This window comes from Elgaria multicarinata, chromosome 8 (genome assembly GCF_023053635.1).
Source record: "Elgaria multicarinata webbii isolate HBS135686 ecotype San Diego chromosome 8, rElgMul1.1.pri, whole genome shotgun sequence".
In the NCBI taxonomy this organism is placed as follows: Eukaryota; Metazoa; Chordata; class Lepidosauria; order Squamata; family Anguidae; genus Elgaria; species Elgaria multicarinata.
This window is the reverse complement of record NC_086178.1, coordinates 11664381-11678280: the sequence shown is the minus strand read 5'-3', so window position 1 is coordinate 11678280 and position 13900 is coordinate 11664381. Positions and strand designations below refer to the sequence as shown.

The following is a 13900-nucleotide window of genomic DNA, read 5'->3' as shown; positions in this document are numbered from 1 at the left end:
TTAATAAAATGAGGAGGGGCAAGGAGCTTGACGGGTGTCAGGAGATTTGGCCATGCCCAACATGGCAGCCATTTTGTAAGAGCACTCACAACGCTCTCAAAATTCCAAAACTCTCCTCTGAGGGAGCTTTGGAGGAAGGCAGCCATGGAGAAGGCCTTCTCAGTAGTGGCCCCCTGACTGTGGAATGCTCTCCCCACTGAGGTCTGTCTAGCAGCAACATTGTCATCTCTTCAACACCAGGCTAAGACTTTCCCCTACTCCCAGGCATTTGACAGCATATGATAGGGCGTTTTAGATTTTTTTCATCAGGTTCCGGTAGCTTTATTATTGTCTTTAACTTGATTTGATTTATCGCATTTATATACCGCCCCACAGCCGAAGCTCTCTGGGCGGTTTACAAAAATTAAAAACAGTGAACATTAAAAAGTATACAAAATTTAAAACCATCAAAAATATAAACAGTATAAAAACAACTTGTTTGGAAACTGTTGGATATTTCTGAATGTGTAAAGGTATTATATTATGTTTTATCATGCTATGAACTGCCCAGAGACCTTTGGCTATTGGGAGGTATGGAACTTAAGGAATGACTGAATGAAATGTGTCCACTGACACTGGGACAAAAACAGGTTGGAGCCCCCCTGGTGCAGACAATCCTAGATGGACCAATGGTCTGGCTCAGTACATGGCAGAATTCTATGTTTGTAAGAAGAGCTTGTCTTATTTCTTGGCTAAGGGCAGACTGCTGAGTGCAGCAATGCTCAGGCTGAGAGGAGGGCTACCCACCTTGATGTAGTCTTCTGAGGAATACAGGTATTTGTCGATCTGTGTAAGCCCTCCATCCACATCCCACAACAGGATCATCCCTAGTGAGGCCGCCGCACTCAGCATGCCTGCAGAAACAGATACAAAAGCTTCTTAGGATTGTGCCAGACAGTGGATCATGCTCAAAGTTCATCCACACATTCATCAGCCCATAAACACTTTTTATCAGTTGCTGCATTACATGTAGCCAACGTTAAAATCTGTTATTATTATTACCCGCCTTTCCCCCCAATACTGGGACTCAAGGTAGTTTACAAGATTAAAACATATAAGATTAAAATATATAAATATAAATTTACAAATATAAAAATAGAATTAAACCTTTGTAATATTAAAAGCATTTAACATATTTAAAAAAGCAAGTAACAATTAAGAAATGCCAATACCTTAACACAGATCCAGAGTATTCCGAAAGGCCTGCCGGAACAAAAAAGTGTTTGCCTGCCTCCAAAAGTGTAGCACAGAGGGAGCCAGCCTAGCCTCCCTGGGAAGGGAGTTCCAGAGCCTTGGAGCAGCCACTGAGAAGGCCCTCTCCTGCGTACCCATCAGGCGTGCCTGAGATGATGGTGCGGGGCTAAGAGGAAGGCCTCCCCTGAAGATCTCAGAGCACAGGCACACTCATATGGGAGAATACTGTCTTTCAGATAACTGAGCTGTAAAGGGCTTTATAGGTCATGACCAGCACTTTGAATTGTGCCCGGAAACAGACTGGAAGCCAGTGGAGCTCTTTTAACAGGGGAGTTGTTTGTTCCCTGTAACCAGCCCCGGTCAACAATCTGGCTGCATCTCTTTGAACCAGCTGAAGTTTCCGAACACTCTTCAAAAGGCTGCCCCACATAGTGTGCGTTACAGTAATCCAAATGGAATGTAACGAAGACATGTGTCACTGTGGCCAGGTTCGCCATCTCTAGGAGCTAGTGCACTAGCTTTATCTGTGCAAATGCACTCCTGGCCACAGCGGAAACTGGGACATCCAGGCTCTGGCCTGAATCCAGAAGTACACCCAAGCTGCGAACCTGTGTCTTCAGGAGGAGTGTAGCCCCATCCAGCACAAACTGAATGCCTATTCCCTGATCTGCCTTTCGACTGACCAGTAGCACCTCTGACTTATCTGGATTAAGCTTCACCCTCATCCAGTCCATTACTGCCAGCAGACACCAGTTTAACACTGATACAGCTTCCTTGGAATTGGACGGAAAGGAGAAGTAGAGTTGGGTGTCATCAGCGTACTGGTGGCACCGCACCCCAAAACTCCAGACAACCTCTCCCAATGGTTTCATGTATATGTTAAATAGCATGGGGGACAAAACAGAACCGTGAGTGACTCCACAGGCCAATGGTCAAGGAGTCGAACAGAAGTCCCCTGAACCACCATCTGGGTCCATCCCTCCAGGATGGGATGGAGCCATTGTAATACAGTCCCTCCGAGTCCCATCCCAGTGAGGTGGCCCAGAAGGCTACCAGAACACCACTGAAAGGTCCAGCAAAACCAGCAGGGACAAACTCCCCCTGTCCAGTTCCTGGCATAGGTCATCCACCGAGGCAACCAAAGCTATTTATATTCCATAACCAGGTCTGAAGCCAGATTGAAAATTGATCTAGATAATCTGTCTCATCCAGAAATCCCTGGAATTGGAAGGTCACCACACACTCAATACCTTGCCCAGAAATGGAATACTGGAAACTGGCCAGTAATCATCCAATACGGTGGGGTTCAAGGAGGGCTTTTTCAACGTGGGTCTTACCACTGCCTCCTTCAAGCAGGCCGTACCCTGCCTTGGCGAAAGGAGGCGTTGACCACTCCAATTACCCACTCAGCCAGTCCCTCTCTGGCTGCTTTTACGAGCCAGGAAGGGCAAGGATCTAATACACACATGGTGGTTCTCACCTCTCCAAGTATCCTGTCCACCTCATTCGGCTGTACGAACTGAAAACTATCCAATAATATTGGACAAGCAGGGCCCAGAGTTATACCCAATGGGTCTGTATCAACTATAGCATCCAAGTCAGAGTGGATCTGAGCAATTTTGTATGCAATTTTGTATGCTGGGCAAATTGTTCACAGCAGGCTGTCTAAAGGCCTGAACTCTCCTGTTGGGGGACTAGTGTATAAAAGGCCCCATACCACCCGAAACAGCTCTGTCGGGATAGTGGCAGAAAAGAATTGTTTTTTTGCTGCCCGTACTACCATGGAGTAGGCCTTCAGATAGGCTCTAGTCTGTCCGATCGGATTCACTCTGAGTTTTCCACCAACATCGCTCTAGTCACCGTCTCACTCATTTCATCCCCGCCAGTTCCCTGGAAAACCAGGGGGCTGGCGTGGGGCTCCATGTCGTGAGAGAGGACGCTCAGGAGCGATCCTATCCACCGCCCTGGTCATTTCTCCAATTGTGGGAATACCTTCAAAACCCGCATTTTGGGTGGCATCGATTTATGTTTTTTTAAAAAAGCACAGAACAGAACACAAAACAGGTAAACTGTATATTGAAGAAACAATACATAAAATCTAGGTACTGAGGAAAACCCTGGAGACGTGCCCTGACACCTAATATTCCTGTAGCTTACAAAGGAAGTCTGTTTTGCATACAAAATTCTGTCAAGGACTCGGCCGTCAGAGGCTGCTTCAGGATGTACATTTGATCAAGCCTGTATAATTTCAGGTCTTCCATACAATTTCAATTTTCAGCGCCATTTCAGAAATGTTCTACAGGAGAGCAATTTTCTGTCACGGTTAGAGATGGACGGACTCACCGCCACACGTTTTCGGCAGGCACTCACCAAGCTGCTGCTGCCGCCGCCGCCACTCCCTCCCTCTCCGCCACCCAACCAGCTCGCTACGCCTCTGCGCTCACCCGGATCTGCTCACTGACTGGCCCTGTGGGCCTAGCGAGACCAGCAGGCACCCATCCCCTGAGCTAGCCACCATTTTGCATGAAAATGGCGGCTCACAGGAGTGCCCATCACTGCCTGCCAACCCCTCAGTCTCTCTTTCCTTGCAAGGAGGCCACAACGAGTTGGTGGGAAGTGTTGGGGATTGGGGGGCAGGAGTCCCCGTTGCCACTTGGCTAAACCCTCATTCTCGCTTTCCTTTAAGCAAGGAAGGAGAGCACGGAGGATTGGCAGGTGGCGGCAGCAGGAGTCCTCCCCAACTTGCACTCAATGGCTCCATCTCCCCTTCTTGAGTCCCGGGAGGGGGGAAAGATGCCATTTAGCAGACTCCCCAGAGGGGCGAAGGGTTGAGAGGGGGTCTTTTCCATAAAGGCCGTTCTATGTAAAATCAGCTTTTACAGAAAATCCCCACCCCACCCCACCCCACCCCACCCCTCAAACCTTCATGTGCTCCGTGTAAGCGGCGGCAGCCACCATCACTAAACAAGCACATGCCTCTCTGCTGGAAATGATGGGAGTTGCAGTCCAACATATCTGATCTAGATGTGACAATAGCAACCATATTTGCTTATTCACCCATCTTTCCCAACTGCGTCTATTTCTGACCTTAGCGATGAATTCACTGGCCTAGAGGTTCCTGGCCCCGTAGAAGAAGTACTACAGGAAAACCCCATCACTACCACCACCAAGAGCGCCACTCAGTCAGATCTTACCCTAGAATCAATTAGGCGTTGGGGAGGACCCAGCACTGTGGCAAAGGGTCTCCAGCTTAATCCTCCCCCAGCCCTCTCCCAAGCAAGCCAGCTGCTGCCCGCTCCTCTCCCCTCTCACCGTGGTCCTTGTTCTTGTACAGCCACTTGTTGCCGTCATCCGTCAGCAGCTTGTCCTGCCCAAAAGCGGCGTTCACAAAACCGTTCACAAAAGACGAAGCCAAGTTCATGCGGGCCGAATCCACCTGAGAGCCGCTGCCGCCGAACCCTGCAGGAGCAGAACAGGAAAGGGTGAGCCGCTCGCTGACGCGGCACGCAGGCCAGGCGCTGCGGCCTCCGCCTAGGACGGCTCGAACGCTCCTCGTCTCAGCGGACCATCCCCATCTCTCCCCCTGCCAGCCAATGCGAAGCTCTCAAGAGAAAGGAGAAGAAGGCACAGCCTGGTCTGAGCGTGTTCAGCGGAGGGCAACCAGGATGACCAGGGGTCTGGAAACAAAGCCCTATGAAGAGAGACTGAAAGAACTGGGCATGTTTAGCCTTGAGAAGAGAAGATGGAGGGGAGACATGAGAGCACTCTTCAAACACTTAAAAGGTTGTCACACAGAGGAGGGCCAGGATCTCTTCTCGATCCTCCCTGTGTGCAGGACACGGAAGAACGGGCTCAAGTTAAAGGAAGCCAGATTCCAGCTGGACATCAGGAAAAACTTCCTGACTGTTAGAGCAGTACGATAATGGAATCAGTTACCTAGGGAGGTTGTGGGCTCTCCCACACTAGAGGCCTTCAAGAGGCAGCTGGACAGCCATCTGTCAGGGATGCTTTAGGGTGGATTCCTGCATTGAGCAGGGGGTTGGACTCGATGGCCTTGTAGGCCCCTTCCAACTCTGCTTTTCTATGATTCTATGAATGGCAGCTTGCTTAATACGAGAAGTCACCTTCATTTAGTGATTAAGAAATTGCACAGCAAGGCACAGTACTTTGCAATATATAAGATGCAAGACTGATGGGGTGTAAAGCGGGGATGCTTGGCCACTGTATCCTTGGGGGCCACTCAATTCTCAAGGCAATAGTCACGGGGCAAAGCTGAACCCTCTTCCCTTGAGTGGTCGGCCTCAGAAATAAAGCTGCCCCCACCATGCTCCCCAAAGATGGAGGGCATGAGCTCAGGCGTAATTACATATTTCTCGATGACTGTTATAATGCCTTATAAGTGGGGCTGCCAGTTGAGAATGCAAAATGCTCTGCTTCTAACCTGGTCACCTACAACTTGCATTGTAGAACTCCCTCCCAATTTGCCAGACCATTCTATTGAGAGTTTCAGGGTACAATCCTATGCATGTTTAGATAGAAAAAAACCCCACAGCTCCCAACATTCCCCAGGCAGGTTTTTTTTCCCTGTCTAAACACGCCTGGGATTGCACCCTTGGAAACTTATTTCAGACCCTTACAACCCCACGATGTGTTTAGCTTAGAAATTGTATTATGATGATTGAGACTGATCAGCCTCAATTTGTTTTATGTCTTTGATGAGCGACCAGAGCCAGAAAAGCAGTGAACAATTCTAAAAATACATACATACAAGTATATTCTTTTACATATTATGAAACATAAGCAATCCATCACAAAGATTTAATGAGAACCTGAAAACACTTTTTTTTTTCATTTCTTACTAATGAAACCACTTGCATAAAACTTGGTAGGCCCACCAGGGTCAAGTTGCCAGGAGCCTTGATCTGGTCCGCAACACACCAACTGGCCACCACCAGTATCCAAGGATTACAGATCGACCAGCGGCAGAACAAAGAATTTAAAGGCACTGTCCTGGATAAAAAGTTGCTGTCTTGACAGCAGCGAAGCATATCTCCCCACAAAAGCACACAGTTTGAAAAGCACTTCTGGTGTAAACCCATTAAGGATTTGCAATTCACTGTCTAAAACAGCCTTCCTCAACCTGGGGCGCTCCAGATGTATTGGACTACAACTCCCGGAATGCCCCAGCCAGCTCTGGGGCATTCTGGGAGATGCAGTCCAACACATCTGGAGCGCCCCAGGTTGAGGAAGGCTGGTCTAAAAGTTGTGCATTCTGCAGCAGTCTAACTGCTTAGTTAAACAGTTCCCCCGTTGCACAGCAAAAACTGCTTCCGAAATGTGATACAGGCATTTGGGGATGGGGGAGGCGGAGGGGAGCCAACTCAGAAACCGTTTCCCGTACAAAATGAAAGAGAGACTTCTTCTGACAAGAAAGCACACATGCATGCATCAAGAGGACTCACTGGATCCGGGCCATTATATAAAGCAGCACTGGGACAACTGGAATTAGCACTAACATTGAAGGTTTAATCTGAGCACAAGCCAGGGCAGTGACAGGAATTATATCAGCAATCCCAGATACAACCCAACAGGCCTTGAACTCAAAGCCAGCAGCCGCTGTACCCCACACCACTTTGAGCGCAGCACTTACGGTTGTTTTCTAGATGGGTTTTGTAAATATCGTCTGGGACCTTGGGCTCCATGATGTCCAGCTGAAAGCAAAAGGAGGAGTTACTCTTCCCTGCCATAAACACGGCACACCCAAGGCTTCTCTCGACACATCGGCCAACGTTTGGGGTGACATGTCATCTAGGGCAGCCTTCCCCATGTAGGTCCCCCCACCCAATGTGTCGGACTACAACTCCCAACATTCTCTCATGGCTGACCAGGAAGAATGCTGAGAACTGTAGCCCAACTCATCCGGAGGGCACCAGCTTGGGAAAGGCTGAGCTAGTTCCAGGGCCGGCGCCAGACTATATTGCGCCCTAGGCAGGCGCGTTCTGAAGCCGCCGCCCCCACCCGCTCGCTCACTCCCGGCTTTGAAGCCAGGATGCTGGGGCCGGAGTGTGTCGCGGGCGAGATGCAGCAGCGACGACGACGCAAGGTGGGGACGCCACCGCCGCGAGCCGGCCCACCAACCCCCTCACAGCCGCCGCCGCCTCCGGGACGTGAGGAGCCGCCGAGGCCGCCCCCCGCCCAGCTGCTGCTGCTCCCACCCACCCCCGTGGGCCGGTCATGTCCAACCCCAGCATCCTGGCTTCGAAGGAGCCAGGACGCTGGAGTTGGGCGGAGGCTTTGGAACAGCACACCCGGAAGCCGCTCTAGGAGAGCAGCTTCCGGGTACGCTCTTCGGCGCCCCCGTGTGGTTGGCGCTCTAGGCGGCCGCCTGAGTTGCCTCTATGGCAGCACCGGGCCTGGCTAGTTCATCCCCAATGGCAGCTGAGCAGATGCCATGGCAGGATTTGCAACAAGGCCAGGCGCCTCTTTCGCCCACTTACTCCAGTTCAGCCTCATCATTCCCCAAAATCACACACATTATCCTCTGTTCATTCTCCTAAGGTGTGAACACTCCAAACCCAGCCAATCCTTCGCAGAACACCACAGCACTGCCGACACCAAATCCAGAATCCAGGGTTCGAAACAGGACTTAGGAGTAGGACTGCTGTCTCTCAATGAGCCAGAAACACTGAAGTTGACCAGTTCACCTCTGTGTCCCACTCCTACCAATACCGTGCCCATGATGTGGGACACAGAGGTGAACTGGTCAACTTCAGTGTTTCTGGCTTGTGAAGAGACAGCAGTCTTGTTTCAAACCCTGGATTCTGGATTTGATGTGAGCACTGCTGTGGTGTTCTTTGAAGGAAGAGCAAGGAGTGGCCTGTGGGGAGCTTGCTGGCCCTGCAGGGTGGCTGGGTTTGGTGTGTCCACACCTTAGGAGAACGAGGGAAGGATCATGTGTGCGATTTCGGGGAACGGTGAAATCAAAGGAAAGGTTTGTCGAAGATTGAGGGACGCGGATACTTGAGTAGCCTAAGGGAGCTACCTACTGTCTCTGCAGAGGCCACCAGTGAGGGAGGAAGCAGCAGCCAGGCACCTCTCCACCGTGCCTGGGTCCAGCTCCAGCTGAGAGCCCCCTCCCTCCTGCTACCAACTGTCTCTGCAGAGGCCACCAGTGAGGGAGGAAGCAGCAGCCAGGCACCTCTCCACCGTGCCTGGGTCCAGCTCCAGCTGAGAGCCCCCTCCCTCCTGCTACCAACTGTCTTTGCAGAGGCCACCAGTGAGGGAGGAAGCAGCAGCCAGGCATTTCTCCACCGTGCCTGGGTCCAGCTCCAGCTGAGAGCCCCCTCCCTCCTGCTACCAACTGTCCCTGCAGAGGCCACCAGTGAGGGAGGAAGCAGCAGCCAGGCACCTCTCCACCATGCCTGGGTCCAGCTCCAGCTGAGAGCCCCCTCCCTCCTGCTACCAACTGTCTCTGCAGAGGCCACCAGTGAGGGAGGAAGCAGCAACCAGGCACCTCTCCACCGTGCCTGGGTCCAGCTCCAGCTGAGAGCCCCCTTCCTCCTGCTGTCAACTGTAACTGCTGAACTTTGCAACTAAGATTGTAGTGCCTGAATTTGCTTTCCTTTCCCCCCTCCTCCTCCTCCCTCCCAATCCCCGTTCCTTTTGTGTCATGTCTTTTAGATTGTAAGCCTGTGGGCAGGGACTGTCAAGAAATACTTTTGTAAGCCGCCGTGAGAGCCTTTTTTGGCTGAATAGCAGCATAAAAATCCTTAAATAAATAAATAATAATAAACAGCAAAACAAAGTTTGAAAACCCAGTGCTGCCTTCTCCAACACATCAACCGCAGCCAGCATGGCCAGACAGGGCTGTTGAGAGTTGATGTCCAAACCATCTAGAGGGCACAAGGTTGGGGAACGTATGGATTACTGCAATGTGTTATACGTGGGGCTGCCTTTGAAAACGGTCTGGTGCGAGTGGTCTTCAACTGGTCCAGACCCATGACCCACCTCGGATTCCCAACCTGCAGCATGGGACCCACTTTCCCAATTTTACTAACTATGCCTATATATTTTAAATATGTGTATGTTTTAAATAACTCTTTTAGCCTGTTCGTATAATGAACAAATGACTGTGATTTTATGGTTTAAAATTAATTATTGTTGGTATTGTTTCTATTGGGTCTGTGACCGCATAATAAAAATCTAATCTAATCTAATCTAATCTAATCAACTGGTACAAAACAGGGCAGCACGTTTACTAACAGGGACTGGCCAACGAGACCACATCACGCCCGTCCTTTTCCAGCTTCATTGGCTGCCAGTCCAGGTCCGGGCCTGATTCAAAGTGCTGGTATTGACATTTAAAGCCCTAAATGGCTTGGGGCCAGGCTATCTGAAGGAACACCTCCTCCCATATGTACCTGCCTAAGGTCATCCTCAGGGGTCCTTCTCCGCGAGCCCCTGCCAAAGGAAGTGAGGCAGGTGGCTACCAGGAGGAGGGCCTTCTCTGCTGTGGCACCCCGGCTGTGGAATGAGCTCCCTAAGGAGGTTCGCTTGGCACCTACATTATATGCTTTTAGATGCCAGGTGAAGACCTTTTTATTCTCCCAACATTTTAACAGTCTATAAATAAATTTTAACTTGGTGTTTTAAATTTGTAATTTTGCATTGCTGCTGTTTTTATTTGGTTGAGCTTTTATATGGTATTTTATATTATGGTTTTATACTGTTGTTTTATACTTTGAATGTTTTTAATTTTTGTGAACCACCCAGAGAGCTCCAGCTATTGGGCGGTATAGAAATGTAATAAATAAATAAAATAAAATAATATCTAAGCCATTTCGTCATGCATTCCTTAGCAGCCTTCAGAGAACTCACCTCCCTGGCCAGAGCCAGAAAGTTGCTATTGAGCTGGACATTGGACATGATTTCTGTGAGATCCTCGTACTCTTCTACGTCCTCACTTAGACCCAGAAAGACCCCATGGCGACCCAGCATGAAAGCCATTTGCTTTTGAACCACCCTGCAAAAAGAAGGGCAGACAACACAGATGTATCAGCACCACGGAGTGGGAAAGCAACATCCCATTGCGCATGGTAACAAGGCTTGCAGAAAACTCTCTGCCATCTTCCTGTCTGTCAGCCACCAGAAACACCATAGATCAGCGGCAGAAAAAGTGCTTTGTGTATTTAAGGCTTCACAGACAATTTTGGATAAAAGGAACTCGAAAAAGGCAGACTTCAAACATTGAAGGACTGTTGATTGTAAACCACACGGGATTAGGTCTGTAGAAGTCTCCGCTGCTCATCCTAGCTTGTCCCCAAAAGACAAGAAAATACATTTTTGTCTAAGCAAGATTTTTATCTCCCATAGGAATTCATCATCAACTGACCTTGGCAATAAACTTCAGATTTGTTTCGTTGTTGTTTTAAAAACTGCTTACGTATTGCTTTTACCTTTGCATATCTATTGCTTAATTGTTCGAAGCTGCCCTGGTTTTGCAAAGAGCAGGAAATAAGGATTTGAAACAAACAGATCAATCCGCGTCTGACATGGCAGGGCCGATTTCTTTTTGTATGTAAAAAAAAAAACCCTGCGATTCTGTGCTAAAAAGTCACAAATTCAGCAGTCAGAACACAAAAGCAGAGAAAATGACGCAAAAGAAGCAGAAATGCAGATTTGCTCCATTAAAAAAAAAAACATATATGGGCTGCAGAATTTAACATGGGGCATCTTGGCACAGGGTCCTGATTCAGTCTCTCTCATCTCGTACCCCAAGATGAACTAATGGTCTACTTTTTATTTCATTCTGAATCTCCTTTCCTATGGTCCACCAATGTATTTAGGTTTTCAAAGCAAGAGGTTCTTTTCACAGTTAAGGAAGAGCTAATCTTTATTAAGAACGTAAAAAGCCCTTGCAGATCAGATAAAGGTCCAGCTAGCCTGAGACTCTTTGAAAGAATCCCAGCAAGCACTAGGATGCCCACCAGAAAGTACTCAGTGGCTCAATGGTAGGCTTTGGCCTGCCTTCCATTTGCCTCGGTCCTATTCTTATTCCCTGTCATATTCATTTACATTTTTATATTCCACCCTTCCTCCAAGGGGCTCAGGGCAGCATATATGGCTCCTCATGCTCCATTTTATCCTCACAATTATCCCTGTGGTGAGATGAAGAGATCATAGAATAGCAGAGTTGGAAGGGGCCTACAAGGCCATTGAGGCCAACCCCCTGCTCAAGGCAGGAATCCACCCTAAAGCATCCCCGACAGAGGGTTGCCCAGCTGCCTCTTGAAGGCCTCTAGTGTGGGAGAGCCCACAGCCTCCCTAGGTAACTGATTCCATTGTCGTACTGCTCTAACAGTCAGGAAGTTTTTCCTGATGTCCAGCTGGAATCTGGCTTCCTTTAACTTGAGCCCGTTATTCCGTGTCCTGCACTCTGGGAGGATCAAGAAGAGATCCTGGCCCTCCTCTGTGTGACAACCTTTTAAAGATTTGAAGAGTGCTATCATGTCTCCCCTCCATCTTCTCTTCTCCAGGCTAAACATGCCCAGTTCTTTCAGTCTCTCTTCATAGGGCTTTGTTTCCAGAGCCCTGATCATCCTGGTTGCCCTCCTCTCAACACGCTCCAGCTTGTCTGCGTCCTTCTTGAATTGTGGTGCCCAGAACTGGACACAATACTCTAGATGAGGCCTAACCAGGGCCGAATAGAGAGGAACAAGAACCTCACGCGATTTGGAAGCTATACTATATTAATGCAGGCCAAAATAGCATTTGCCTTTCTTGCAGCCACATCACACTGTTGGCTCATATTCAGCTTGCCATCTACAACAATGTAGATTGGCAATTAGCCCAAGGTCACCCAATGAGGTTTATGTCTGATTTGAACTCGGATCTCCCCAGTGCTGATCTAAGCAGTCTTTTCCTTTCTGTGTGTGTTCCGCCATGCCATTTCTGCACCAGGACAACTTGCCCCATCTCTATTCACCCCTGTCTTAAGAAGTCGCCCAGCAATGAACAAAGATGGAGTGGGACGTTCCAGCAGGAGTTAGGGCAGAAGACAGCTTTAAGTCCATTCCCCTCCCTGATCTGTGAAGTGAATGAATGTGTACACAGCAACCCACGGCCAATCCTTCAGATTTCCTTCTAGCTACGTCTCTGCTCTCCCAGCCCCCAATCCTCAGGGCCCAGACCTAGACGAGGGTGACACATACACATCTTTGCAGGAGATGAAGATGTTCTCTGCTAGTTCCATGTCATTCAGCATGAGGGCCAGGCGCAGGGCTTCTGGGTAGCGGTTGAACTTGCGGAAGATGCTGAGGGCACAGCGGAGGAGGGCAGAGTTCTCAGGCTCAGGGACGTAGCTAACACAGCTTCAGGACAGAAAGAGAAATAGGTGAAGTTTAGCTGGCACTGAAAGGAAACAGGCCCCTTCACTTAGTATGGGGCAGGAGCAGCAGCAAACACTACAACCGCACACACAGGTGCTCTCAGCTGCACACTGGACCAAAAGTTTTCATCATCATAACCCCACGAAAGTGTTGAAGCAGGCATTCGCCTTCAAAGCTACCTATCAACAGCAAGCAAGATCCATCTATACTGGTTGGACCAGACTCAGGAGGAAGCTGCTTTCAAACCGCAACAACGAAACGCCTTAGGGGCTGATGAGCTACAAGAAAGGAAAGCTGCAGTGGGATTCCACAACCAGAGCTCAGCATTCCAATTCTGCAGTCTGCTTTCCAGTGCAAGCCATTTGCCACATGCAGACACCATTAGGATAGAACATCAGAAGGAAAGGAAGCAGCAGCAGCCAGGCACCTCTCCATCGTGCCTGGGTCCAGCTCCAGCTGAGAGCCCCCTCCTTCCTGCTGCCAACTGTCGCTGCTAAGGCCATCGGAGGGAAAGGAAGCAGCTGCTGAACTTTGCAACTAAGAATCTAGTGCCTGAATTTGCTTCTTCTTTTTTTCCTCCTCCCTCCCAATCCCCTTTCCTTTTGTGTCATGTTTTTTAGATTGTAAGCCTGTGGGCAGGGACTGTCTTAGGAAGTATTTTTGTAAGTCACCATGAGAGTCTTTTTGGCTAAAGGGCGAGTTAAAAGTACTATAATAAATAAATAATAGAACTACAAGTCACACTGGCCAGCTTACATTTCCAGAAGTCCGGCAGGTAACTCTTCCATGCAAAGCAGCATTCAAGGGGGAGGGCGGGGCATGATTTACAGGAGAAGCAGCGAACAGGAGGAGGGCGCTTAACCTCCCCTCCATTCACCACGTTTCCCCTGCAACTCCTCCCACAGCCCAGCCACGGTTCCATTGCAGTCTCAAGCCTGGAACACCGCCAGTGGGGTGGAGGGAGTTGCAGGGGGAAAGAGGTGGGCAAAGAAAAGGTTAAAGATCCCTCCTTCTGACCTGCCATTTCGCCCCTGCAAATCACTCCCCCACACACTCCCCAATGACACATCACAAAGGCGGCTGAGCATTTGGAAACACAAGTTGGTCAATGTAGTTTCAGGATTAGTTTTACTGCTTCAGACGACTATAGACAGCTGGAATCATCAAACTGGAAAGCAAAGACTGGCTGGCCACGAAGCAAAAGAACAATACTGTTCAAGTTCTCCGTCGCCCTTATTTACTCCTTCAATTACGCGCAAGAGCATCTCCCATCAGCCCTT

The 13900-nt window shown here is 49.3% G+C and overlaps 1 protein-coding gene across 1 annotated transcript in view; it reads right to left on the bottom strand.

Moving 5' to 3' along the window:
- Nucleotides 1-13900, bottom strand: part of PSMD2 (proteasome 26S subunit ubiquitin receptor, non-ATPase 2) — a 40080-nt gene that overhangs the window by 18829 nt on the left and 7351 nt on the right. The window contains exons 6-10 of the mRNA XM_063131855.1: nt 12444-12602; nt 10111-10255; nt 6884-6944; nt 4546-4692; nt 787-893 (exon numbers count right to left, since the gene is read on the bottom strand). Coding sequence (XP_062987925.1) covers nt 787-893; nt 4546-4692; nt 6884-6944; nt 10111-10255; nt 12444-12602 — 619 coding nt within the window. The remainder of the gene's footprint in view (nt 1-786; nt 894-4545; nt 4693-6883; nt 6945-10110; nt 10256-12443; nt 12603-13900) is intronic.